At 36.6% G+C, this 27,821-nt stretch overlaps 1 protein-coding gene and 1 long non-coding RNA gene across 3 annotated transcripts in view; one reads left to right on the top strand and one right to left on the bottom strand.

The window, feature by feature from the left end:
- The window catches only part of LOC309387537, a 482,764-nt gene that overhangs the window by 210,015 nt on the left and 244,928 nt on the right, over positions 1-27,821 (bottom strand). The window lies entirely within an intron of this gene.
- Positions 1-27,821, top strand: part of FSD1L (fibronectin type III and SPRY domain containing 1 like) — a 51,652-nt gene that overhangs the window by 8,181 nt on the left and 15,650 nt on the right. Inside the window, exons 2-10 of one of the 2 annotated variants that reach the window (XM_081944072.1) lie at positions 3,188-3,283; positions 5,387-5,518; positions 10,222-10,323; positions 13,552-13,574; positions 16,141-16,262; positions 17,611-17,820; positions 22,227-22,325; positions 24,122-24,251; positions 26,681-26,713. In XM_081944072.1, coding sequence (XP_081800198.1) covers positions 3,188-3,283; positions 5,387-5,518; positions 10,222-10,323; positions 13,552-13,574; positions 16,141-16,262; positions 17,611-17,820; positions 22,227-22,325; positions 24,122-24,251; positions 26,681-26,713 — 947 coding nt within the window. The remainder of the gene's footprint in view (positions 1-3,187; positions 3,284-5,386; positions 5,519-10,221; positions 10,324-13,551; positions 13,575-16,140; positions 16,263-17,610; positions 17,821-22,226; positions 22,326-24,121; positions 24,252-26,680; positions 26,714-27,821) is intronic. The other variant, XM_081944073.1, reaches the window with a different exon arrangement.

Raw genomic sequence — 27,821 nt, 5'->3', positions numbered from 1 at the left:
GCAACGATCGACCCGGGTCCCCTGGTTTAATGGGGAGCTAAGGGCGATGAAACGCCATAGGAGACGCCTAGAGAGCAAGTGGAGATCCTCCCGCTCCGAATCCGATCGAACACAGGTAAGAGCCTACTTAAGGACCTACCTTGTGGCAATAAGGGTGGCCAAGTGTCAGTATTGTGCCACCCTTATAGCGTCCGCAGAGAACCGCCCTGCCGCCCTGTTTCGGGTGACCCGCTCCATGCTGTCGCAGGGACAGCGGGATCCCACATTGCAGGGCAGGGCAGAAGAGTTTGGGGAATACCTGCAGGATAAAATTGATCGGATCCGGAGGGAGTGGACCCACCCCAGTGTTCCAGAGGGGGCGTCCGAGGCTAGTCTTGAGATTCCACGCTGGGAGGAGTTTGACCCTGTTGTCACCGAAGATTTGGACAGGTTGCGCGGGCGACTGCGAGCCACCACAAGTTTATTGGACCCGTGTCCCTCCTGGTTGGTACTGGCTTCCTGGGAGGGTACACGAGGCTGGCTACTGGGGCTGGTGAACGCTTCGTTGGGTGAGGGCCTTTTACCAACCGCCTTGAAAGAGGCGGTGGTGAGACCCCTGCTCAAGAAGCCTTCCCTGGACCCAGAGGAGCTAGCAAATTATCGTCCTGTCTCCAACCTTCCTTTTCTAGCGAAGGTTGTTGAGAGTGTGGTGGCTCAACAGTTCCCGCGTCACCTGGAGGAAGATGATTATCTAGACCCGCGCCAGTCCGGCTTCCAGCCCGGTCACAGTACTGAGACGGCCTTGGTCGCGTTGGTGGATGATCTCTGGAGGGCAAAGGATGGGGGTTGTTCCTCCATCCTTGTCCTATTAGATCTCTCGGCGGCTTTCGATACCATCGACCATGGTATCCTATTGCGCCGTCTGGAGGGGTTGGGGATCGGAGGCACCGTATTGCGGTGGTTCCGCTCCTACCTCTCTGGCCGGACGCAATGTGTGTTGGCAGGGGAGCAGAGATCGACCCCGAGGCCCCTTGTGGGGTCCCTCAGGGGTCGATCCTCTCACCTCTCCTGTTCAACACATATATGAAACCGCTGGGCGAGATCATCCGTGGTTTTGGGGTGGGATACCACCTGTACGCTGATGATACCCAGCTGTACATTTCCACCCCAAACCACCCCAACGAGGCCGTCGAAGGGATGTCCCGTTGTCTGGAAGCCGTGCGGGTCTGGATGGGTGACAACAGGCTCAGGCTCAACCCCTCCAAGACAGAGTGGCTGTGGCTCCCGGCTCCCCGATACAACCAGCACATTCCATCGCTGGCCATCGGGGATGAACAATTAGCCCCGGTGGAACGGGCACGCAATTTGGGCGTCCTCCTTGATGCCCGGCTGACTATAGAAGATCATGTGGCAGCCGTGGCGAGGGGGACGTTCCACCAGGTTCGCCTGGTGCGCCAATTGCGTCCCCTTTTGGACCGGGGGGCCCTGCGCACAGTCACTCACGCGCTGGTGACGTCTCGTCTGGACTACTGTAATGCTCTCTACATGGGGCTCCCCTTGAGGTGCACCCGGAGACTGCAGTTGGTCCAGAATGCAGCCGCGCGGGTAATCATGGGGAGATCGAGGTTCTCCCATATAACACCTCTCCTGCGCGAGCTGCACTGGCTTCCTGTGGCCTACCGGGTGCGCTTCAAGGTGTTAGTCACCATCTTTAAAGCGCTCCATGGCATAGGGCCTAGTTATCTGCGGGATCGTGTCCTGCCCCATACATCCCTGCGGCCCATTCGCTCACACAGAGAGGGCCTTCTCCGGGTGCCGTCCTCTAGAGACTGTCAGAGGGCGGTGCCCAGGAGTAGGTCCTTCTCTGTGGCGGGTCCCACCCTTTGGAACGAACTCCCCCCAGACATCAGGACAACAACCGATCTCCGCTCCTTCCGCAGTAAACTGAAGACCCACCTGTTTCGGCTAGCCGGCCTGGCATAATCTCGACAACTGTTCCACCCCTTGGTTAATTTTAATTGTCAATGTTAGCTTTTAAACTTTTATTCTTATTGGGGTTTTAACTTCTCTGATTATTGTATTTATTTATTTTTACCTCCTTCTTTGTAGTCCGTAGACCGTTGCTTGTGTACGTCGCCCCGAGTCCCTGTGGGGAGAGGGGGCGACTAATAAGTCTGATAAAATAAATAATAAATAAATAAATAAATTTTCAAATTTAAAGTAAATATTATTTTAGTGAATAAATATTTAGAAATAACTTTCCAAAGTTGACCTGAATTTGTCTTTAGTAAATTTGAGTGGAGTAAAATTTTAGATTGTTGCCACAATTTGCAAAAGAAAATGTTATTAATGTGGACTACATTTCATAATAATGAATGCATAGTAAAGAACACATTGTATACCTATTGGGTGTTATACAGATTATAAAAGAAAACATTTCTTCCCTGATGCCTTGTACTGACAGTTTGAAGGCTTGCTTGATTATATGGATTAAGGACTCTCCCAATTATATTTGTTATTACTGTGTGCTTCTTTTTACACACACAGATACTTTTATCATTTTCTTCATGCCTCACACTCACACTGAGCACAATTTGATGCCCTGTTTTCCTTATCACCAGTCTAGATGTCACGGTATTTCTTATCAGGATCATCTTTGCATATGCTCAGACCACAAAGTTAAGTTGGTAGTGCATGTGTTGCTAGACTGCCTCTTATCTCTTGCTTGACATTGTGGTCTTGAACCACTGATTTGCAAGTATCATGATCAACAGCTGCAAGATCACTGGACTGAAATATCCAAAAAAGTCACACAATTCCTAATTATATCTATGACAACTAGTGGGTATGTTTTACAACCAACTAAGCCCAGGCTGTATATCGTTTCATACCTGTCTTCGGAAGTCTGTGGTTTGCCTTTTCCCAAGCCTTCCCATTTACCTGTATACAGAATCTTGTTACATTTTACAACATTTTATCCCTTGTCAGGTTTGACTTATTATATGGACTTCTGTTGCGCTACAAATGTTACTGCTTGTGTGTTTTAAAATCTCTTTTAATTAATTGTACATCTTTGTTTTCTTCCTTCCTTTGATCTATATCCCCTTATATAAATATGAAAATATTGTCGACTTTGTCGACTTTGTTCTTTTGATTCTAAAAAAATAAAATGAATATCCATGTTTTGATGAATGCATTCTGTTTTTAGGAAGCGTTGCAAAGAATTATTTCCACATTGGCACATAAAAATGATGAAATTCAGAACTTTATTGAAACTTTAAATCACATTTTGGAAGGAGTACAGGTATGTTGGATCCTTGTAAACTGATTGATGTTTCTTTAATAGTAATCTTAAATAATACAAGTGAATGTCTAATCTTTCTGACCACTCCAAGGAAAAAGCAGTGGGAGTTCTAGTTAGAAAATATTTTAAAAAAATAAATAGGTGATACTAAATCACCCCTTTTCCTTCTAGGCAAGGCTACACTAAGATGGAAGGGAGTTGTTTGGAAAACTTAGCGTTAGAGTGAAGCCATTAATTCCTAACACCCATGTGACTTTAAAAAAATATGTACATTCATACATTTTATGTGAATAACGCGTATACAAGAAAAATATTTGGTCCATGGAAGTTTATGAAATCAAGAAGCAATATCCTCAAGAGCATTATCATATGCTTTATAAAACATTATCACTTGGTTTTTTTGCCACTTTCCTCATTCCCAAAGATGACCGGGATTATGGCTAAATTGAAATTGCTAGTAGAAGTAAAGTGATATTCAGCCTGTCCTTCCGCAACTATTACTTTGCTACTGTGTGCATTGAAAGAATGCAATACCATTAAGCAAATGAAGTTTGTAGTACAGTAGTAGCAAAGAATGTGTTATTTCTTTTCTACTAATTCACCAGATTTTTATATTGGACATGAGATATAAAGCTCCTCCTTAATTATATGGCATAGAAGCATAGCAGGTTAACAGGGATAATGAAGTTTCATCTTTGTAAAGCTAGCCAGTTTATTTCTGTGGTTGATAAAGTGCAAGCAAATATACACTTCATATATCTTGCAAAATAACAATCGTCTTGTGGAGACAAGATTGAGGCAGGTACCTTTGCTACTAGTCCACTGATTTATCTGCTGGGAATGTAACAACATCTAGTTGTATGTATTTCGCATAGAAAGCCAGTAGTCTTAACAGAGAGGCCAGAGAACATTCTGGAACATTCTGTTAACGCTTTAGTGTATGTTATAAATAAAAACTAATTAAAGTTAATTGCAGGAGTTGATTTATGAATCTGATATGGCTAACTGACCTCTGTGTCACGAAGCCAAAATTTCCACTGTTCCATAGCTAATAACTACCATTTTATCTCTGATGCTGAAATAATGATTTTAGATGGAAAGTGTGTAGAATAACCCCCTCCATACATACACACACATTCACACATACCTTTATTATCTGACACAACCTCTCCTTCCTACCACAGTTTTCAACGTTTTGGTAGCAGTCATCTTGGCTAGCATTCCACTGCCAAGTCATAACAAGTCTATACAGATATTGATTGTTCGTATACTGAGACTTATGTAGGGAGAGCAAATACTTTGACACAGGCATAGCAAAACCTTGCAAGAGTTGGGATATTTTATTGCCTGAGTTGAGTAGTAGCTGCCTGGTAATGCAAATAATAGTAGCAGCAAAACTAATCCTCTGTTCAAAACACAGATTTTAACTGAAAATTGTATGTCTTGGCAATACTGTTTGGTGAATTGCATTAGAACCATATTACCTGAGTAATTTTTGTAAATCTTGTTGGGGAAACTGACTTGATACACATTTTTCCTATTTGATATAAAAATGATGAGGTATCTGTTCAATATTAATCAGTTCTGTGTAGTAACACTAAAGTTTGTAAACTGAGAAGAAATGACTTTTTGTGGCCTATCCTAATACTTGAAAATCAGGATTTATAAATTAGATTCGTAAATTATTTATTTAAAATATTCTTAACTGTTCTTAAATTTGTTATAAGTATTAAATTTGTTATAAACACTTGAACTATGCCTGTATTTTCACTAGTTATAACCTCATAATAAATAAATACCACTACAAAATGTAGCAGTAGTATTTACTAATTTCTAAGTGGGTGCTAAACAAATAATTTGCTAAATTGAATGTTAGCTTGTATAGGAAATTCATGTCTTACATTTGATAAGGATTATTAAAACAGTAGGTCAAGCTTTATATGTATGGCTAATCATGTGAATGTTAATATATAATATTAACTTTATTATTGTGTTTAATAAATGCAGTGTATCATTAAACTATGTTACTTTTATTTACATTTTTTGTTGAATAAGTATATAATATACCAGGGATGTTTATAAAGCACTAAAATCATTTTACAGACTAATTCTTCCAGTGTTATTTCTGAGTTGGAAGAGGAATTTGATGGCTTACACTCAATACTTGATGAAATGAAGGATATTATGACAACTAATATCAAGCAAGAAAAAGCACATAAAATCCAGGAACTTCAGGTAATTATTTATATAATAAACTAGCTAATACCCTGGCGTTGCCCGGGTATTTATTTATCCCAATTCTATATTAGACAGGAAAAGGAATGAATTATATACATAGTGTCAAATCAAAGTAATTTTATTTACAGGCGTTTAAAATAATCAAAACCTTGTTGAAAATGTCCAAACCAAGCGTAATTTCTAATGTTGGATTTTCCCCCTTACCAGAGGGAGCCCCCTTGTGGAGTACTATGAAGCCGTTACCATGGCAACTCCACTGCGGTAGAAGCCATTTTAAGGTACAACAGGCTGTATCATAACAGAACACACACACCAAGGGGTATTAGGGGTGTCTTACCCCCACAGTATTTGTTTCCAGAGAGTAAGTCATCTGTCTACCAAGTTTGGTTAAAATTGCTTGAGTTGTTCCAGAGTTATGCTGGAACGCACACACACACACACACACACACACACACACGATTCATAGACCATTTTCTTAAATTCTTCTAGTATAATTTTACCGATTAAAGAAAATAGTTTATTACCTAAATATTTTTATGTATGGATACAACCGTAACTCTTTGCCACCTAATCTCTCAGGGTTAAATTATATTGATTGGGAAAATACAATTTTAATTAGACTTTGTGTACATGATGGAGTTTTTAATTTGTTAAAGCAATTTTCTTGAGATAATGCCCTTCCAAAAGATTGCTTACGTTGCTTTGTGGTTATCTGATTGGATACTTTCTTTTTTAGAAATGTTTAATGGTGTGTGTAATATTTAGGTCTCTATTTTTGGATATCTAAACAAGTTTCTTATAATGTTTAATAGTTTTGATATTTTTGTTGTAATATTCAAGTAAGGGATGAGAGAAATTCAAATTAAATGGAAGGGAAATTATAAACATATACTACTAGGTGTATATGTTAATTTTTATTGAGCTTGTTGATTAATAAGGGGAGTTGACCTAGAGATGGATTTATAGAAAATGGGGTAAGGTATGGAATGAAAAGGTAGGTTGTGCTTTAAGAGACTGATAATTGTTAATGTTGACTATGTTTGCTGGGGATGAAGGGGAAGTTTCTTTTTCTTAATATGGGGTGTGTGTGTTCTTTTTTCACATTTAATTGTGCATGTATGTGTGTGGTATATATGAGAGAGATTATTAGGTTTTTTTCTTAATTTTATCTGTTCAATTATTGAAAATAAAAGATGAAGCACTTGTCTTGGGAAAATCTTCAGTGAATCTATTGTTCCTTTTAGAGATATCTTTGTCAATCCACAAAATAATTTGAGTATTACTAAAAATGATGTGCCCTTTGTGTGTTCTGGCACTATATGCAGGTCAGTTTGTAAGACCTTTCAACCAAATTGTAAGAGTTTCTAACTAAATGTTTCTAAAGGCAATGTGTACAGGTTATCTTGCCTAACAACTGTAATTGGGGCTAGAATTTCCATTGCTAATATGGTTGTAAAGTATGGTATTACGTGACCACATTGCTTAGCAGTGGCAGTCCCAGCAGTCCTCGTTGCTATCCTTATCTTGCAACTTCTTGTTGGTTTCTAAAAAGCAAAGCCAATTGGAAAGCCAGCCAGAAGTCACAAGTTTTGGGCTGCTTACAAGCAGACCGGCAGGCAGGTCAGTGGCTGCTGCAGGTAGGGATTGGCTGCTGTCAGGTGAAAAGCAGTGCGCTGGTGCTACCTGTTCAGCACAGTCATAATTTTGAATGGTTGCTGAATTTGTGTTCATTAACTGAGAACCACCTATTACTTCTACAATATTTCCACTTATTGTTGAACTCACATGAAAATTGAAAACAGCTTATATTCTGGATTGGTCTTCCTGCAAGTAACACTATAGCAAAATCAATTGTTTTGTAATCCACCTCCATCATTTGTCACACAGTCAAACTTTTAGTATGTTCAATTATGTAAGGCAGTAAAAGATTGAAACAATAGATTTATAACCCAACAAAAGTCTTAAGGATACAGTACTGGAAAAATGATTTATTGAAGCTATATTGAGCATTGAACTCCTTAATATTGCATGGTGAAAGTCTCATTTAGCAGATGATATCCTCCAAAGCTTAGCAGTAGTATACAGCCACTGAATGTAGGACAAAATAAATGAGTGGAAATATCAACACAATAAAACTCAAGAAACTTAAGAAGATATGTTCTAAACATTGCAAAGGTATATCTAGCTTATATTTGGAATGATTTTATTAATTAGCCAGTTAAGGCCAATTAAGGCCAATGAATAGTTGCCTGCAACTTAAGGTCTTAAAAGCTAGAAAGAATGATGATCATCAGCATTACTAGGCTAGACTAAATTGTTTATTCAAAAATGGAGAATATTCCCTTCTGCCACGCCGCACTGTGCCCCCAACCCTGCCCCCCCATCAATTCTATATGCTGCCTTGCTAAGTGATTTATCAGTAATGCTTTTATGCATATCATTCTATTGTGAGGTTTGGAGAGGAGGTTGTATAGAATATCAACAATAGAAAAGTTTGAGATTGTTCCCTTAGGATAGGGGAAATTATTTTTGCTATCATTTTCCAAGACAATTCAAATATCAAACTGTCTTGGAAAAAGATTGCAAATATAATTCCATCTCTTTTCAGGCTGCAGACTGAATTTAGTGGTGGGTTTCAAATTTTTTTAGAACCTCTTCTGTAGGTGTGGCCTGTTTTGTGGGAGTGGCTTGCTGGCCATGTGACCAGGTTGGAGTGGCTTGTCAGCCATGTGACCGAGTGGGAGTGGCTTGGCAGTCATGTGACTGGGTGGGCATGGCCAACTTGTAAAATGTGATGAAACTTACTTAACAACGCTCTTGCTTAGCAACCAAAATGTTGGCTCAGAAACTCTGGCATTTGTTAAAGTCTGAAAGCTATCAAGTTACAAGACCCTTGCACCCCCTAGCCCTTTAGAAAAAAAAACCCCAGGGATGTTCAAACTTCACAGCTTTAAGACTTTAAGGTTTAGATAGGACTTTTAGAGGCGGGCGGGGCGATTGGTGAGCCAGCCAATCAGTGAGCGGCAGGCGGGGCAAGAGTGGTGCGGACGGGCGGGGGGAGGGAGCTGGAACTGGTTCTAAACGGTAGATTTGTGGAACCTCTTCTATAGAAGAGGTTAGAACTGGCAGGAACCCACCCCTGACTGAACTATAAACAGGAGAATTCCTGTCAATGGCTGAATAAACTATTATATTATATTTATGTATTTATTTGTTAAATTTATCTGCTGTCTATCTCACCATAAGGCTGTTCTAGGCAGTTTACAGTAATAAAAAGGTAGAGAAATTAAAGACTAAGCAATAGAAATAGAATAATAGAACAATAAAATAAACAATGACAAAGGAACACAATGAGAATAATATATCAATATGATAACCAAAAAGATGGATGGGGATGATTCTGCCATCAATCTAGCATCCAACTCCAGCATGGAAATTCCACATTTGGTCCCCAAGCCAACCGGCAGAGCCAGGTGTTCATGTTATATAATGTATCTGTCATAAAACTTTCTTATAGTCTTAAGAAATCACTGTTTTAAATAGTTAATTATTTGATCACATTTATTTACCATAAGAAAACAAAAATAAGTGATTAAATTTAGGATTAGGCAAGTATAGTTTCCACATTAAGAAAGTTGTCTGCTGGGAATTTGGAAAAGCCATATGGAGCTGAATTAAAAGCAGCTAGTTTTGTCATAATCTTCTGAATGATTTTTATGTTAGAGCAATAAATCTTTACCTAAGTTCTGGACTAAATTGTTATTTGGTAAGTTAAATGAAATTTACAAGGGCAGTATTCAGTGATAGTAAATAGTATTTTCTATATATTGCCTTGATTATTTGAATTTCAAATATTTGATTATTTGAAATAAATTGCTAGCATAAAAGAATGTAAATAAGGCTGGTATATTACAAGAGAATTTATTTTTAGTATTTTTTTATTGTTTGGACAAATACATTGAAAAAAAGAGTTAGTAAATGTGATAAAGGAAATTTACCTATAGAGTATTTGATATTTGCAAATACATGCTTTTCCATCTGGGCTAGTTTTGTTTTTGGTTGATAACAAGACTAGTTATATGACAAAGTTGCTTAAACTTTTACATCAGCTACTAAGCTTTTACAAGCCTGAGCTTTCCTTTATATAAAATAATCAATCTTGGAACACTTAAAATAAAAAAACCCTATGGCCCTGATGGTGAACCTATGGCAGGTGTGCCACAGGTGGCACACGGAGCCCTATTTGCCAGCTAGGCAGCCCTCAGTGCCAGCTGATTTTCAGCCTTCTGGAGGGCTGGGGGAGGCTGTTTTTGCCCTCCCCAGGCTTCGTGAAAGCCTTTGGAGCCTAGAGAGGGCAAAAACCAGCTCTAACCGGAAGTTCAGGAACATTTTCGCCCTCCCCAGTCTTCAGGAAAGCCTCCGGAGCCTAGGGAAGGGAAAAATCCCCCCTGCCGCAGGGGGATTGCTTGCGCATGCATGGTGGGGGGGGGGGGTTGCTCACTTATGCATGTGGGCATGTGCACAATAGTGCGCGCACACACATTTTTGGCACACCTTTAGAAAAATGTAAGCCATCACTGCCCTATCCTTTATCACTGGACTGAAGACCCCTTTATTGTTTTGAATAAACAAATTTGGAAAAAGTGAAATATGTTCATGAATAGGGTGACATATTAAACTCATTCGTATTCTTTTCCTAGAATCAGCTTAGTCAATGTAGTAATGCCCTGGAGAACTCTGAAGAATTGCTGGAGTTTGCTGCACGATCCTTGGATATAAAAGAGTCCGAAGAATTTTCTAAGGTATATAACCTGCCAGACATGAAGAAAAAATAGATAAAAACTATATAAAAACTATATAATATCATTTGTCTGCAGTTACTTCAGTAGTGTATAATAAAACTTTGTGGAAAAACTAGCATCTCTTAAAACATTTCATTCTTATGTATTTCAAGAGAATATATTTAATCTTACTCATGAGAACAGACTTCATAAAATGATGAGATTTGAAGCCCAGAATATATTTCATATATGTAATAAAAGAATATGATTTTAAATCTTAAAAAGCTGAATTAGGTTTTTTTTTTGCTTTAGTCAAAATGCCTTACAGTTTAGAAAGTTTAGAATACGTATATCTGCATAATTGTATGCATATTTGAGCCCAAAGGAATGAGGTTAGCAGTATTATTCATTTATGAAATCATATATTTATAGCTCAATGGGTAAATATGCAAACTAGGAGTAAAATGCAAAGAATATTTTACTTTTGGATGATCAATTTATCTTAGCAATATAGGAGGCTGCCACATTCAATTTTTTTAGCTTTCTCTTATTAGGTTTTTCAGTGCTTTTGTGTTTTCATCTTATTTATATTTAACAGTGCTGAATCAGCTCTGAATCCTGTTATTTGTACTTTTCTTATCATTTCTTTGTATATATTAAATGTTCTTGACTAAGGCAAACAAGAATGTATTAAAATGAATAATTGAAATAATTCTGAATCAATCAAAATACCAACCTTGGTATCTGACTTTCTTCTGTTACGTTAAAGAGTCTGAGTTGTTTTCCTGTAAATTAAAGGAAAAGCAAAGATGTAAATAGTAAAACTTACTCTTTGCTTTCTCAAGTTTCATTTGTTATCTTTCTGTTTTCCATAATAACACATCTTTTTCTTTTTTAAAATTCCACATAACTCATATTATTTTCTCCCAGATTGTAACATGTTTCTGGCTGCCTGATTACAGTATTTCTCCATTCCTACTCATGCTTGTCAACAAAACATGGTTTTTACATTCCATGGTTTTATCCCATCCTTTTATAATTGCCAAACAGCTTTAGATCCAAAGAATGTAGACTGAATTTATGAATGTGTGTTGAAATGTTGCTACTTTAGAAATTTCTTTATTGATGAACCTTTTGCTGAGCTTAGCCCAATGAGCTTTGTTTGGCTTCCAAAATACATGAAATCTTTTTGGAGAAGCAGGATCTTTATCCTTGTTGCTTTTGTAGTTAATATCTGGCAAGAAACTTAGTTTCATAGTTCTATTGTGTTTACTTTATTGCAAGTCTTTAGTTTTGACTACCAGAAATGATAGATGTTAATGACATTACCATGAAATACATGGCCATTGTACAGACAGTTACCTGCTGAAGTAGCAGTATATGTATTGCATATCGTTTTTCTCCTAGCTAAAGACATTGAGTAAACCACTTTTTAGATCCATCTTCCATTAAATATTTATTCAATAAGGAAGCTTAATTTGGGGGATAATGGTGTAGTCATAACAAATAAAAACTTCATAAAATAATTATTTTAGCTGGAAACATAAGAAAAAAATAGTTTACAAGCATTTAAGAATCAGGCAATGGTACTACTGATAGCACTGACTCTAACAGAGAAAGTATTTACATTGCTAAACTGTGGAGTTCATTGGAATATATCACATTTCTTAGTGCACTTGTGGGTGGCAGGTACTGGTAGTCCTTGACTTACAACAGTTCATTTAGTGACCATTGAAAGTTAAAACAGACTGAAAAGAGTAACTTAGGACTGTTTTCACACTTGCACTTAGCATCTTCATGGTCACGTAATCAGAATTCAAACATTGACTCATTTATGACACTTGCAGTGTCCCGGGGTCATGTAAATCACCTTTTGCAACCTCCTGACAAGCAAAGTCAATGGGGAAGCCAGATTCACTTAACAACCTTGTTACTAAATTAACAACTGCAGTGATTCACTTAACAACTATGGCAAGAAAAGTTATGAAATGGGGCAAAATTCAGCTAACAATTATCTTGCTTAGCAATAGAAATTTGAGGGTGAGTTGTGGTTTTAAGTCGAGGCTACCTGTACAGGAAAACTAAGATGTGTGTATGAGATCCATAGTAACTAGCATTTTTTTATCCAAACTATTTCAAATTACCAGCTTTTGAGTATGTGCAAATTCTCCATATTTGTTTTCCACATTGTTCAGTGAATATGGATGTTCTATCAAATATTCAGAGAGGAAATTACTGATTGTAGCAATTTCTTTTTTCCCTTATATTGAATGATTCTCCTATAAAAAATATGCATTTGTGCAAAATCTATATCAAATTATAATCTGATATTTTTTTCACATGCAACTTCTAAGGGAAATTACAGGTTAACAAAACAAGAATCAGTAATTCTTTAAATGGTAAATTCAACTTCAAATTTTATTGGGCTGAGTTTTAACATTTTTACTCCAATTTTTGGTTCCACTTTCCACTTTTGGTTCCACTATTTCAAAAGATAATTAACTCACAACCAGAATATGTTAATAATATATTATTTTCTGTCCAAAACTAAGTAATAATATTGTTTGAGTTGCAGAATATATTTTGATTGTACAGATAAAAAAATAAAGTATATATGTGACTATATAAGTGGCATTCACTCAACTCTCTAGCAAGATAATTTGTATTCATTTGGACTGAACAGATTCTGCAAAAGATCTTTAGCATGTACCAGGCACCTCTTTCAAATAGCTGAAGTAGCCCCATTGTTTTTCAGGCTTACACAGGTGCTTCAGAAACTGCAGCAGTAGATCTTTTGCTGTGATGCACAGACCCATGGAGATGTTTGGGGACAGTTTCGAAAAAGCTACATAAGCCTGAAAAGATTATGGAGTTGCTTTATTCAAAATGAAGTGCTTAATACATGTTTCTGCATGTTACCTCTTTTGAAATATTTGCATTGCCCTAACTATTGTGCCCAAGAAATCAGCAAGAATCTCTTGGATGTTCCTGAGTTGGGGGATTCCTTAATATCCCAGACATTTGATGGCATATTATGTACAGTTGTTTGTGCGTACTTTCAATGGCTTTGTTACTTATTACTGAATGTCTAATTTGAATTAACATTGGCTTATGATACGAAATCTTCAATTATAACCTTCCGATTGACCTTGTGAATCATTCACTAACACTTTCTTGCATGTTACTGCAGATGAAACTTGCATGAAACCATTAACTACCTTCTCTCTCTTCTTCCTGATGCACCTCAAGGCTGCCAGACAGATCAAGGATAGGTACAGTACAAACTCATTTGATTCTGTTTGCAATTATTCTTAATTAGAGTTGAGAATTCTAGAATCAGATCATTTTTCTGATGTGATTTATGCAACCAAAAGATTATGCTTTGCATGGCGACATGATGCACTGTTCTGTTTGGCCTTATGTTTCCCTATGCCTGTGGTGTGTGTTAACTTTCACTTGTGAAAAGGACCATTTAAACAGAAATGCGATTAGGATAATAATCATTTTTTCTACGTTAGCCTATTACCTAGAGGAGAAATTTAAATTTTAGTTGGAGGTTCTGATAGACGATCTCAAGATGTTTGTTTCCATGATGCTAGATATAAATATTGCAATTTGTTCGGGTTTGTCAGTGTGATCTGGAAAGCTGAAATTTGGTATGGAACATATTTTTAAAACAATCAAATTGCTAGAAAAGGTTTCAGGTAGGGCTTTTCTACATCTGCTCTTTATATTTGTACTTCATATAGGTGATGAGATTATTTTAATATATACAATATTTGGAATTTTAAATTGATTCAGGTCATGGAATACTGAGGATAAAAATGAACAATGTCAATATCTACACAAACTAAGATGTGTTTATTTCTTAATACATAAGCATAGAGCAAGTCAAATGGCCCATAAAATAGATGTTGGTCTGTTTTATGTTTTCCTGTTAGATAGCAAGAATCTGGATAACTAGAAGTACCATCTTCCAATTACTTTTTATACTTGTGTGTTTAAACTTTGCACATATATAGCTTTCTTTTTAAAATGTTTTACGGGATATCCTTAAAAAAAAGGAACAAGACTTTAAAATTAAGAATAATAAATTCAAAAGGAAATGTAATGAACCTAAAAAAAACCATTACTATCTGTTAAGCGCCTACTCTTAGAAACCTAGGATTTCTAAGTCCAATTGAAACCAATCTTGAAGATGCTTGCTCTTGCAATAAATGTCCCTTTTGACATATTTTTGCATATTTGTGTGTAGATATATGTATGAATATATATGAATGATATATACAGTTGCATAGCACTTCTGCAGTACTAATTAAAACATTTGTGCTCTTTTTCATGTGTCTATACACAATCCTTAGGAAAGAAGTTTTAAGGAGTTATTAAAGTGATTCAGAAAATAGTGGCATCCTTTTCTCAATTATGTGCAGAATAGTACACAATTGCTATAATTGTGAAATTCCAAATGGTTTTTTCTATCCAGAAAAACTTATTGTAGCTTTTAATTCACATTCAATCAAAGTATAGTATAATAATTTTCCCTTTCTTAAAGCTCCTTTCTTTATAGCTTTATAGTTTCAGTACTTGTCATACCTTTCCTGTTCTATATTTTTAAACCTGTGATCTAATTTTCTAAAATAGATTTAGCATGCCCTGAATAAGACTTAAGTAGGAACTGAGGTCTCACACCATAATTGCCCAGCCATGTATTAGTCCAAAATAGATTCTACAAACCTAATGTCATTTAGATATTCCACAGGGCCTGTATTACATCTTTAAAAAGTCATTCATTGTAATGTTTGTTAATTATTTTGATCTATTGCTTTTTATAATAAAAACTCGTTGGAGCTTGCAAAACTCTCACCCAGAGTAAGAGAGGATGATTTTAATATTTTTATTTTGATTGGTTTCTCAGCCCCTTGCATCACATCCTAAACTTTTCCTGATGGTTTCTCACTCTCCTAAGTATGTTAAGGATTGACAGTAAAAACTCCCCTTCCACTGATGGGCATTGGAAATTAACTTTATGTGAACAGAACCATGCCTATACATTTTAAGATTTAACTCTGGCTTTCTTGTTACTACATTTGTAAAGACAAGGGGGAAATAAATTAATACCTCTTTTGCCATCTAGACAAGTTTGTTGGTAATACATTAGGCAGCTTGTGGATTATTTATTTAGTAAACAAATTGATGCGGCTGGCCAACTCACATAGGTGACTCAGGGCTGTTTACAACATTTTAAAAATGTAAATGAACCATCATATAATAAAACCATTAACACACACATACCCAACCTCCACAGCAGCAACAATACAATTAAATCAGCCACTTGATGGGTTAAATTTCCATTTGCTGACAAATCCATGTAATTAGGGCCTTTCAGTAGAGTGGGAGACAACTGTTCCTCAGAGGGAATGATGTTCCATAAAGAATCCTTAAATAGGATGTGCAATTAACATTGAAAAACCTGAATTTTATACTTTCAGTAAATCATTTATGAAACAACTGCTCTTACACACTCATGATGCAATTACTTAGTATACAGTATATGGAAAAGCAATTAACTTCTCAATTAAGTTTTATTTATTGCTTGCACTAGGTACAGGATTTCTAAAAGATTGCTGACTACCAATTTTTTTTTGCTAACTTGTCACTGTCTCTAGTCTGCCTTACTGCTCAGTAAGAGTGACTCATAGAGAATGTGCTACTACATGTACTTGTACATGTACTACTTAAGTACTTTGACTAAAATATTTTCCAAGTAGTTTGCATATTATACTGTAGAACATTATTATCAGAAGTTTAAAAATTTGTCTTTCTAATTCCTAACTTTAGAGTCACAATGGCTCCAGCATTCCGCTTGTCTTTGAAACCTAGAGTGAGTGACAATATGACACACTTGATGGTGGATTTTACTCAGGAGAGACAAATGCTTCAGGCACTAAAATTCTTGCCAGGTAAAAAACAATGTCGCTTTCAGGAATGAGTTACAATATCATACATCTGTAAATAAATACAATAAAGTGTTTCCTTTTTCCAGTTTGTTTTGGAATATATCTTTGAAGTAAGGGGGATAGAGAAGTAATGAGGTTCATAACTGTGTCTATTGTAGTGTAGGTTGTGTTTTATATTTTTGTGTTTTTTAAAATGCCTATTGATATAGTACCAGAATTTAGCTGCAAAGATTAAATGGCAGTGGGGACTAAATAGTCTATTATGCATTCTGGGAGATGAAAGTATAACTAAATAGACACATGTAGAATCACAACTTTATCTTATTAACTTAGGCTGGCTATTCCTGATTATTAGTCTTCAGAAACCTTTGCTTTAAACATTTTTTTCCAGTTTTGCAGAGCCAGTGTTCCGAGTAGCATTTTTGTGGCATCTGTATGTTTACAAAAAGTTAGTTGAAAATTATCAGGATATTAAACCTGATATTATATTGTGGGTGAACCTTTTAGCCTGGTAGTGTAAAGCACCCCAATACTTAGTCAATTCTAAACATTCAGATAACTGTAATTTTAATTCAGCATGATGAACAATGGAATGTAAATGAACTGAGGCACGGGTGACTGCAATTTTGAAAGTTATACTGAGTGACTCACTGGTATTTCAGTACAGAATTGTTCAAAGGTTACTGGTGTGTATATTTAATTGCCATTGATTGCTGCTGCTTCTCATATTTCTTTCCGCTCTATCATACTCACACAAATAATGCCAGAGCTAGACAACTTCTTTCTATTTGTGACACAAAAGTACAAAACTTCAGCCACTATTAATGGTGCCTATTTTACTGAAAGTATTCGCAGTATTTACTTTGCTTGGAATGTCCTTCATCTTTCTCAAGCAATCAGAGATCAATCAAAAATATCTACAGGTGAGAGAATCAGCAGGGATTTGCTCTTGATCCTTCAACAAAATGTAGCGCTAGAAGCACTTGAATCAAATTGAGGTTCCTTTCTGATTCAAGTGAGAAGAGAGCATTGCAGTCTAAGGACTGGTTCATATTCACATTTGCTAAGTAAACATCAGTGGTTTATGGCTGGGTTCACCCTCAGAAGCCATAATTTATAAACCAAACCATAAAACATGGTTTACAGTCTGTGGTTCATAAAACATAATAAACTAGAAGTAGAAAAACTACTTTGTAGTTTTGTTTCATGTTGGAAGGCAGTCACATTGTCTAAATATCAGCAGCTGTGTTAATGAGCATGTCTATATTTCTCCAGCTGAATTTTCCTAAACCATAGTTTAGAAGTAGAACTCTACTTTATTAATGTTTACTTTGCTTATATTGTTTAACAGTTCCCAGAGCTCCAGAGATTATTTTAACAGACTGTCTGGTTGCTGACAACGCTGTGACAGTAACATGGCAAATGGCCGAAGAAGACAACAAAATTGATCACTATATACTTGAATTTAGAAAAACCAATTTTGATGGGCTTCCTCGCATAAAAGATGAGAGATGTTGGGAATCTATAGACTACATTAAGGGCACTGAATATACATTATCAGGTAATTTTATTTTTGTTTTCTCTTCAAATTATCTTGAGTTTTAGTATCCTCGACTACAGTTATGAGCACAATTGAACCCAAAATTTATGTTGCTAAGTGAAACATTTATTAAGTGAATTTTGCCCCATTTTACAACTTTTCTTGCTGCAGTTGTTAAGTGAATTACTGCAGTTGTTAAGTTAGTAATATGGTTGTTAAGTGAATCTAGCTTTTCCATTGACTTTGTCAGAAAGCCCCAAAAGATGATCACATGACCCTGGGATACTGCAACCATCATAAATGTGAGTCAATTGACAAGCATCTGAATTTTGATCAGATGACCATGGGGAAGCTGCAACAGTCTTAAGTGTGAAAAATGTTTGTAAGTCACTTTTTTCAGTATCGCAATTTTGAGCAGTCACTAAATGAACTGTTGTAAGTCAAGGACTACCTGTAGTTTCTAATTATAAAATACATTTCTGATGGAATCTAGTACAGTACAATAATTTTATTTGATTGATTTTTATGACTCTACTAGAACAGTAATAGGGTAGCTCGCTATTCTGGTTTCTCTTGAGATCATATAAATCTTTCGCCTCACTGCTGACAAATTGCCAATTTAGAGCTAACTAGAACTATTACAATGTGACATGTCGCCAAACAACATTTCTTAACAGTTAGTGACAGTTTTAGCAATGTTTATACAATTTATTTAACAAAACATGATCATTCATATTCTCCAAGTCTTTCTGGATTATGGGATCAATTGAAAAGGTGCTGCAATTTCTACATGTTTTTCAGTTTTTATCTTAGTTTTTGACGAAGTTATCAGTAGTATAATTGAAATGAAATATCAGAAACACCCATCTCAGCTGAGCCTAGGACAGTGGTGGGTTTCTGCCAGTCCTCACCGGTTCGTGCGAACCGGTTGGTGACTGGACCCAGAAGTAACTTCTGGGCCCTGGGAACCGGCACCGGCCCTGTCGCTTGCTCCCCCCGCCCCTCCGGTCGCTGCTCGCTTGCACCCCCCACCTGTCCCCGGACTTGCCTAAGATGCCTGGCCACCAGCAAGTATGGGCGCGGGGGTGGGAATGGCGGCAGGAGATTACGTGGTGTGGCCTGGCCTGGCCTGGCCTGGCCTGGCCGGCAGCAAAGCACCGCCCCAGACTTGCCCAGCAAAGCAAGGGGCGGCAGGGCGGCCCCCTGCTTTGACAGCCGTCTCGTTTCCAATTGGGGTGGGGAAGAAATCCATCTTTTCTGTCCCTCTCCATGGATCCCTCCCAATTGGAAATGAGGGGGCTGTGAAAGGCAAGGCAGCGCCCCCCGCTTGGCTGTTCAAGCAGCAAAAGAAGGAACAGGAGAAGAGTTCCACGCGGGGCTTTTTAAAGAGCCGAACTCCCCTCCTGTTCCTCAGGCAGGCCAGATCGGGAGCGCACACCAGGCTGTTGCTCCTCCTGTTGGCGTGACTCTCTTGAGGGGAAGAGAAAAAAATAATAAAAGGTTCCCGCCATGGAGCGACCCACCCCGCTCCCCCACATGGCAGAGCTTTTTTCCCCCCTCAGCTCAGCTCTTCTTTGCCCACCAAAGCGCTGCCCCCGCTCGGCTGCCCTCACTGTTGCCACGCCCCCTCTGCGTGCCCGGCCACCAGCCTGAGTGGTAGCAAGCGATGGCGGGGCAGCTGGTGACAGTGGCAGCTGTTGCTCCTGGGCTAGCTGTGGGTCGTGCTGCTCGGCGGGCAGTGCCCCGACTCCCCTGCCACTGCCGCCGCTGCGCCACCTCTGCAGCAGCACCTCTCGCCCGCAGCATCGAGGCGGGGAAGAAGATCGAGAGACGTGGAGCCACAGACTCTCATTCCGAATTTCAGTGGTGAGCCTAAATATGTGTGTGAAAACCTGCCTTTTAAAAAAGTAATTTATACATTTATTTAAAACTATTCATCTTTTTCATCACTTAAACAATACCAAAATATGTTTTTAGTTGGTAGGAGCCAGGATTATTTATTCATTTTTATTTATACTCTGCCCTACCTCGTCAGAATATTCAAGGTGTTTTCTAACAATCAAATAAAAATGAAATTAGAGTTAACTCTACCATTTTAATGTTTAATTAATAAGAAAACAGTTCTAAAAAATATTACAACTCAATTTAATATTCACTTTCAATAAAGTATAGAAAATATTTGTGTGTCTCTCTCTCTGTGTTTTTTTAGTTTCACAATGTGAGTTAAGGCCTTCCCTTCTGTTTGACCTCTTCGTTGCACTTTTTTTCCACTAAAAGTGAAATATTTTCAAAAGATGGAAAACAGGGTGCCTATTTTGAGGAGACTTTTCAAAAGAAGCTATAAATCATTCAGTTGGCTCAATGTCACCAGGAATATGAGAACTAGCAGGACGTTATTTTTATTTGTCTACTTGGTATAACCAAATATATATTTAGATTGATAATAGACATAATATACATTGCCATGAAGAGTAAGATTACTATTTCCCTCCCACTATCCATAAATTAAAGCACATTATTTTATTAATATTATATCTATTTGGATAGATAAATAGGTCATGAGAGGTTTGATTGCTATGAAAATTAGTTCCCACAGTTTTTTTCCCCATTATGCTATTATATTGTTACAGGTGTATATCAACCATTGTAAACATGCAAGAATTTTATCCTTCCAGATTTGTCTTTTACTTGAGGAAAAGAAAAAGGGAAATATATTTTTCCTTAAGGAATGGCAGACAGGGAAACCAGCTATCAACCACTTCCTGCCTTTAAGAGGGCTTGTGATATTCTATGAATGGTTGACCCATGTATGACCTTGATCATGGGAAGGATTTGTTTTGGTTGTCTGCTGTAGCCAGCTACCTACTGTGAAAATTCCTATTCAAGGGAATTCTTAACACTCCTTAAAAGAACATTAATTTGTGGTAGATGTTTTTGAAGAAAGATTTTAGCTTTATATCTAGATAGAAATTGCTCTGCAAATTCATATTTCAGTTTTTAGTCCTTTGTTTACTGTATGGTTGAAGTGTTCTTACATTTGCTGTCTAAATGTATATTAGAGTATGTTTTAAGTAATTAAATTATAAAAAAATTAAAAATTGGAAAAGAACATCCTCTCACACACAAATGCAAAACAGTTTCAACTGGCACAGAGCAGAACATATATGTGTAGAGTAGACTTAGGAGCATACAAGGGAACATAAAGGTAATCTAGTCCAACCCCTTCCCAAGGCAGGAGTCCTTCCTTCTCTTTGAGAGCTGTCAGTGGCAGACATGAGGGAAATGGTGTGTGTGTGTGTGTGTGTGTGAGAGAGAGAGAGAGAAAGAGAGAATAAAAAGAAAGAAAGTTAGAGAGAGAAAGATAAGAAAGAAGGAAGGAAGAGAAAGAAAGAAAATAAGTGGGGGAGAGAGAGACACAAGAAGGAAAGAAGGAAGGAAGGAAGAGAAAGAAAGAAAACTTATGATCACAATTGAGCCCAAAATTTTGGTTGCTAAGCAAGCGCGTTGTTAAGTGAGTTTCACCACATTTTCCAACTTGGCCATGCCCACCTATCACATGACCGCCAAGCCACTCCCACCCGGTCACATGACCGCTGAGCCACTCCCACAAAACAGGCCACACCTACAGAATAGGTTCTAAAAATTTTTGAAACCCACCACTGGCCTAGGATAACACACCACAGAACAATGTGGGGTGACCAACATGCTCCAGTACAATTCAGTGCTGTGTTAATCATTTTATTGAGGTACTTTTATTATTGGTGACCACATGTTCCTTTAAATTATTGCAACACTTACATTTTTGGGCTGAATTTATTTTATTATTATTGGCCACAGTTCCATCAAAATTAATTAAACTTTTGTATTTGTTGAATTGTCTTGCAGCAAGTTGGCCACAGTTAGTGATCCCACAGCAAGTTGGCCATGGCAAGTTGTTCCTTTCCATCCCAAACTTGCCCCCATTCTGTCCCTAAAAACTTTTGAGAGTTAAAGTGAATAAGCATTGCAGGAAATCTCTTAGGTTCCAGGAATAAAACTTGAAGTAAAGAAAAGGGAGTAGGATTGGTTAAGCATACTTTATTTCAATATACGAAATAACTGTGTTCTGCAAACTTGCAGTTAAAAAATAAAAATAAAATGAAATTATGTAGCATTGTTCCACTAATTTTTTTCCATTTTATGCATTATCATCTCTTAATTAAGCCTGATTCTTTGTTTTTTAGTATCTAAAAGATCCATTCTTAATTGTATGTTATATATCTTAGAATATGTTTAATTCCCCCATATTTTACTCTTAGTAGAAATGAATAGTCAATTTGAATTGTGGGTGTGTTTATGTGTTTGTGTACAATCTTTCTTATGCTGCTAACTCTTTTTTGTTTATCGTAAAATCTTTGTGTCTCTGAAGGTTTTTTTCCTTCTTCCAGGACTAAGGTTTGATTCAAAATATATGAATTTTCGTGTCCGGGCTTGCAACAAGGCAGTGGCTGGGGATTATTCAGATCCTGTAACTTTAGAGACGAAAGGTAAAGTTGCCCACCTAAAATTAACTTCATGTATTGTCTTAAATATAAATGGTCTTATTAGATATGAACTTGACTATAAAGGAATTATCTTTGGGCAGTACCTATGTCTCTATTTGATGTAACTTAGCATTTGAGCTATAGTCTTGATGCTGGACAGTATGTTTCATCAGAATTTAAGTTTCCATATACACAAAAGGATCTACAAATAGGAGCAATCTGTATCCACTAGCTTTGACATTTATTTAAGTTTAAGACAAAGCTTGCAAATATGCGAAAGTGTGAAAATACTAAGAATGTCATTTGAATCTTTTGTTAATGTCAGTTTGCTCTAAGATATTATCAGTTGACGATATATATAAAAGTCTCGGTGGTGCAGTGGTTAGAATGCAGTATTGCAGGCTAATTCTGCTGACTGCCAGCAGTTTGGCAGTTCGAGTCTCACTGGTTCAAGGTTGACTCAGCCTTCAATCCTTCCGAGATTGTTAAAATGAGGACCCAGATTGTTGTGGGCAATATGCTGATTCTATAAACTGCTTGAAGAGTGCTGTAAAGCACTGTGAAGTGGTATATAAGTTTTAAGTGCTATTGCTATTGCTATACTTTGTACTTTGTATAATAAAAGACGCGAAGCTTTTAATAGTAGTTATCACTTGCCACAGCATGTGCAAAAATGTTCTGAATATTATTTCTGGGATTGAAAGCCCAGGATTATTTAAGGATAACTGATCTTCAGTGTTGCTTTAAAAAGAACCTGGCTGGGGTGTGTGTATGTGTCTGCACACACATACAGTATAATTCATTGCAGTTCGATTAGAACTACTACAATGTGCTTTGTAGTGCTGTGTTTTTCAGCTTTACATCTGCTAACTTCGAGTCCTTTGTGGAAGATGCATTAATAATACTTTATTTATGCTACTTTTAATCCAGTAAATAGTCACTTGGAATAATTTTCAAGTTTAGTACCAAATGACTCAATTTTCTACTCTCTTCCTCTCTCTTCTAGGGGATGTTCAAAGTTTTATATTAAAATAAGAAATACCTGCATGACAATGGAGACAAGTACAAAAACGTAGACAAATTTAAACTTAAAATGTGATAAAAATGAACTTTAAATTTGCATAAAGCATATTCCATGAGGAATGTGATTCAGTTTTGTCTGCTAGGATATTTTAACATTTCTGGCCTCTGGGAATATTAGCCATCATTTCATGGACATTGCTTTTGTTACAGTAAAAATTGGAAATATGTTTCTCAGTTTTATCATTTAAATACTAAGCTTTCTCCATTTAATACACTTATTTAACCACTGAAAGATCAAATGATAATAACCCAGTGCCCAATTAGATTGGAATGTTTGAAAAGAAATACACTGCATTTATTTATAAAATTTATTATAATTGGCATGGTTGTCTTCCATTGTGTGTGTGTGCATCTTATTCCTTAATTAAAACTGAGAAATGTGATGGAGTTTGTTCTTTCACATTTTAAAACTGAGGACTAAACTGTACATGTAATTGACATTTTAAAACTGTGGTCAAATGTCCAGGTTTTGAGGGTGAAAAATGAGGATATTCTCATGTTTTGCTTGTTTCTGAAAAGTAACTCATTTTATGCTTATTTATTTTTGTAGGTGCTGTTTTTTTTTAAAAAAAACAAAAAACACTTTAAGGGGCAATGAGTTAAAAGAGGCAATTTTCAGGAGAAAAATCAATGACTCCGAGAAGGGACTTGGCATTAAATAAAGATATTTATTTTGATATCTATTTAAATAAAATTATATTTTAATCTTTGTTCAGCTCTTATATTCAGTCTTGATGGCTCATCATCTCATCTTAACTTAAAAGTTGAAGATACCTATGTTGAGTGGGATTCTACTGGAGGGAAAAGCCAAGAAAGCAAAACAAAAGGAAAAGAAAACAAAGGCAGGTGAGAAAACAGAACCACTCTAAGTAATATTGCAGAGAAGAAGTTGAATATGCATAAGGGATTGAAAATATATTTATTTTCTTCAGTTTTAGAAACCTTTGCTATTGATTCTTATTGTTCATATTACTAGCAATCCGAGATATTCTTGAAATGTTCCATCTCTGGGAGAAATGAGAATTCTCATTTTCTGCAAAAAATGGTAATGCAGTAACGTTACACAATAATACATTTCACATCTCTGCTTAGGTGTATGGCTATAAACCTTACCGTGCTAAATATACTGGACTACTTACTGGATATACTGGATTATTTATTTAGGTTCAATACTTTATTGCATTTTGTGTCTACTCATGGAGTTTATATGTAAATGATCCTTTTTTGAAAACAGATTTTTGCATAAACTAAAAATATGAAAAATAATGTGAAAGTTACAAAGGTTATATCACAATAATGGGGAATTTTTCTTTAAATGTACAATAGAAAATCTCAGCTTAGTGAACAATTCTGTAAACTGATTAAGATTTTCTTACCAAATAAATAAAAAATGTGGATCTTTGGGGGGTTTCTAAGATCATCCTTATTAAAATAAAATAAAGTCACTTCATATCTTTTGTAGCCATGTTAAAAAAAAACCTAATATTTGAGCCCAAGGTGCTAGAATTAATTCAAACCAAAGGTATTTGAATACATTTTAAAATGACAATCAGCAAACAGCATAACACTCATTACAGTATATGAGGCATATATTATTCTTTGTCAAAGGAATGGAGTTGCCTTTGATATCATCAGAAATCTTAGTGCTCATCCAAATGACTAGAAGAAATAATATTTCATGGATTTTCAAAAAACTCACAAGAGGAAGGAAAGGCAGGCAAAAGATCTGTAGACATTTGTTCCTGGAAATGCAACTGCAGCCATAATTTAAGAACATTTTAAGAAAATAACATGGCTAATATTACTATAAGGTGCATAAGCTATATGTAATTCCAGAATACAGTTTAAATTGTGGTTGCATACTTACACCACTATTTATATTCAGCTTGTAGAAGTTTTTCTTTATATTCAGCTTGTAGAAGTTTTTCTTTCCTTAATCATGGCTCCATGTGTTGTTCAAATCCAATGAGATGTTTGTTTCTTAATGTGTGATTACCTTCCCTTTTTTGTAGTTTGATTGTGAAGACAGGGACAGGAGCAGTCATAAGGCTGAATTGATGTGATTTCAGCCTTTTCATTGTTTTGTTTCAGTGCCATTGGGTATGGGATATTAAAAGCATGTGTGCGTATTATGAATGGATGGATGGACGGACAGACAGACAGAGTTCGTGTATTTATTCTGTTGCTCAGGCAATAGAAAGCAGTGTAGAAAAAGTAATAAATAAGAAATTAAAAATAAATAAATAAACATCTTCCCTAAGAGGAATAATAAAAACCAAACAAATTGATATCTATGGAGATTCTCAGTCATCCAGGTCATGGTTATCCCAAAGGGACTTTTTCAAAAGGCAACTTGATTTTGTTTTTCCTTGAAGATGTTTCATTCCTCATCCAAGAAGCTTCTTCAGTTCTGAACTGAAGAAGGAAAACATCTTCAAGGAAAAACAAAGTCCAGTTGCTTTTTGGAAAAGCACCTTTGGGACAAAAAAATTGATCTTAAAAGACTGGCTCTTGAACAAATGCCTATCCTTAGCATCATTTAAAGCAAAATTGGGAGCAGGGGAACTTTGTCAAGAAAGAATTCTATAATTGGAAAGTATTCGCATCAATATATTTTTAGTTTTTATTATTGTTTTTATAATGTTATTTGTATATTATTTCATGCCTTGTTGTATGCTGCCCAGAGTCATTCATTTTGTGAGAATAGCAGCTACATAAATTCTATAAGACAGTCAAAACCCTACTTCTCATCCCTGTGCTGGGTACCAGCCCTGTTGATAGAACCATAACATTTAGGGCTTTATCAATACTTTAAATTGGGCGTAGTAAATCATAATGCAAGGTCATTAAGAATCATAGTTTTGATGGTGTCACTTAGCTACACTTAGCTAGAATCATCATAACTATATCAGCCATGGTAAGAACAGTAAGAGACATAGGGGAAGTTTAATATCAGCCAGAAGATCACCAGTTGTTATAGGATGTTTATAGAACCTTTTCTTTAACTGAGATATTGGCTTATATGGAGAGCTAATAGCAAACTGTGTCTGGCCATATTGTCTGGCAGACTATGGGTAAGTATACAAACTGTAATTAGCCAATTCTGGATTAACATGTGAGAGTGACAATGTTACATATCAAACAAGTAGGTGGTTTTTAAAAATAATCCTCCTCCCATGGTAGTAATTTAGAAATTGTTTTCTAACTACTGCTTTTTAAATATAAAATTTTGTGTAGCAGAAAATAGCCTTTAACAAACTATTTTTATCTGACAGTGGCCAGATTACTCTTCTGAAGAACAGTACAAGGTGATATTGTGTCTCCTCTTAGCCATAGGGTTTAGCCTCCAGCTTTACTCTTCATTTTTCCCCTTTCAATTCTGTCTCTCTGTAGACTTGGCATGAATCCTACAGCCTTTACCAGTACACAAGCCACTGTATTCCACTGGAACTTTCAGTGTGCTTTAATTTGTCACCTTTTGCATAGCCCCTCTAATTTCCTTTGTGCAAAGTATCCAAAGCATTATGTTACTTCTAATAATTTGCTAAGTACAGGTAGTTAAGTTTAAATGAGGAAAATCTGAACTAGGAACCTGCCTAGCTTGTTTTACATTTATTTCATTAATAAACAACCACATCCAGGTGAAAAATAAGCATACAAGCACTTTCTCTTTTAAAATATTTCCTGTGTACATATGCTCTCTCATATTCATTTGCTCATGCACACATGTACATGCATGTTGGGGTAAACAATGTAACCAGCATTGGAGTGCCACAATGCAAGTTCCACACTTTTTATATGTGTTACGTTTGTATGTTTTCATATGGAAGAGGCAAAGATAACACAATGCAGCTTCTTTTAAGGAAAGCCTGAAATCTTGCAATTGTCCCTACATATGTATATCAATATGGGATGTTGTTTGCCCACAGGATTTCTCAATGGGTAGTCCTAATCCCTGTAGTATCATGCTTTCCTAGCCCCTGAGCCAGTCTGAGTAGCTCTGAGCTGCACTTAAAAATCTAAGCATTCTTGTTTTCTGCATATTTCAGATTCAGTCAGTTACGTATCACATATTTACACTATGTATGGACAGTTTTTCTGGGCAGATTATGGCCATCTTCCTGTCCCTCTTATCCTGAAGTGTGTGTAATATTCACAGAAGGTTTACTCCATAATAATGAAGGAGCCCATTTACTTCCCAATTTGAAGTAAATGGAAGTCTCTGTCACTGCAAGCATTAAACTGAGGTATCTGCTCCTTAAAACTATCCAGTAGAATCATTTTTAGACAGACTCTGCTCTTTACTACATTGTTCCTCAGTCTGACTCTTGATAAAAATGTCTGCTGAAGGGTTTCTTCTGCCCTCTGTAGACAGACTAGATAGAATTCTACATCAAAAGAATAAAGCAGACTTTC

This window comes from Natrix helvetica, assembly GCF_964273705.1.
Source record: "Natrix helvetica genome assembly, chromosome: 2".
NCBI lineage: Eukaryota > Metazoa > Chordata > Lepidosauria > Squamata > Natricidae > Natrix > Natrix helvetica.
The sequence above is the reverse complement of the archived record's forward strand: the minus strand, read 5'-3'. Positions and strand labels throughout refer to the sequence as shown.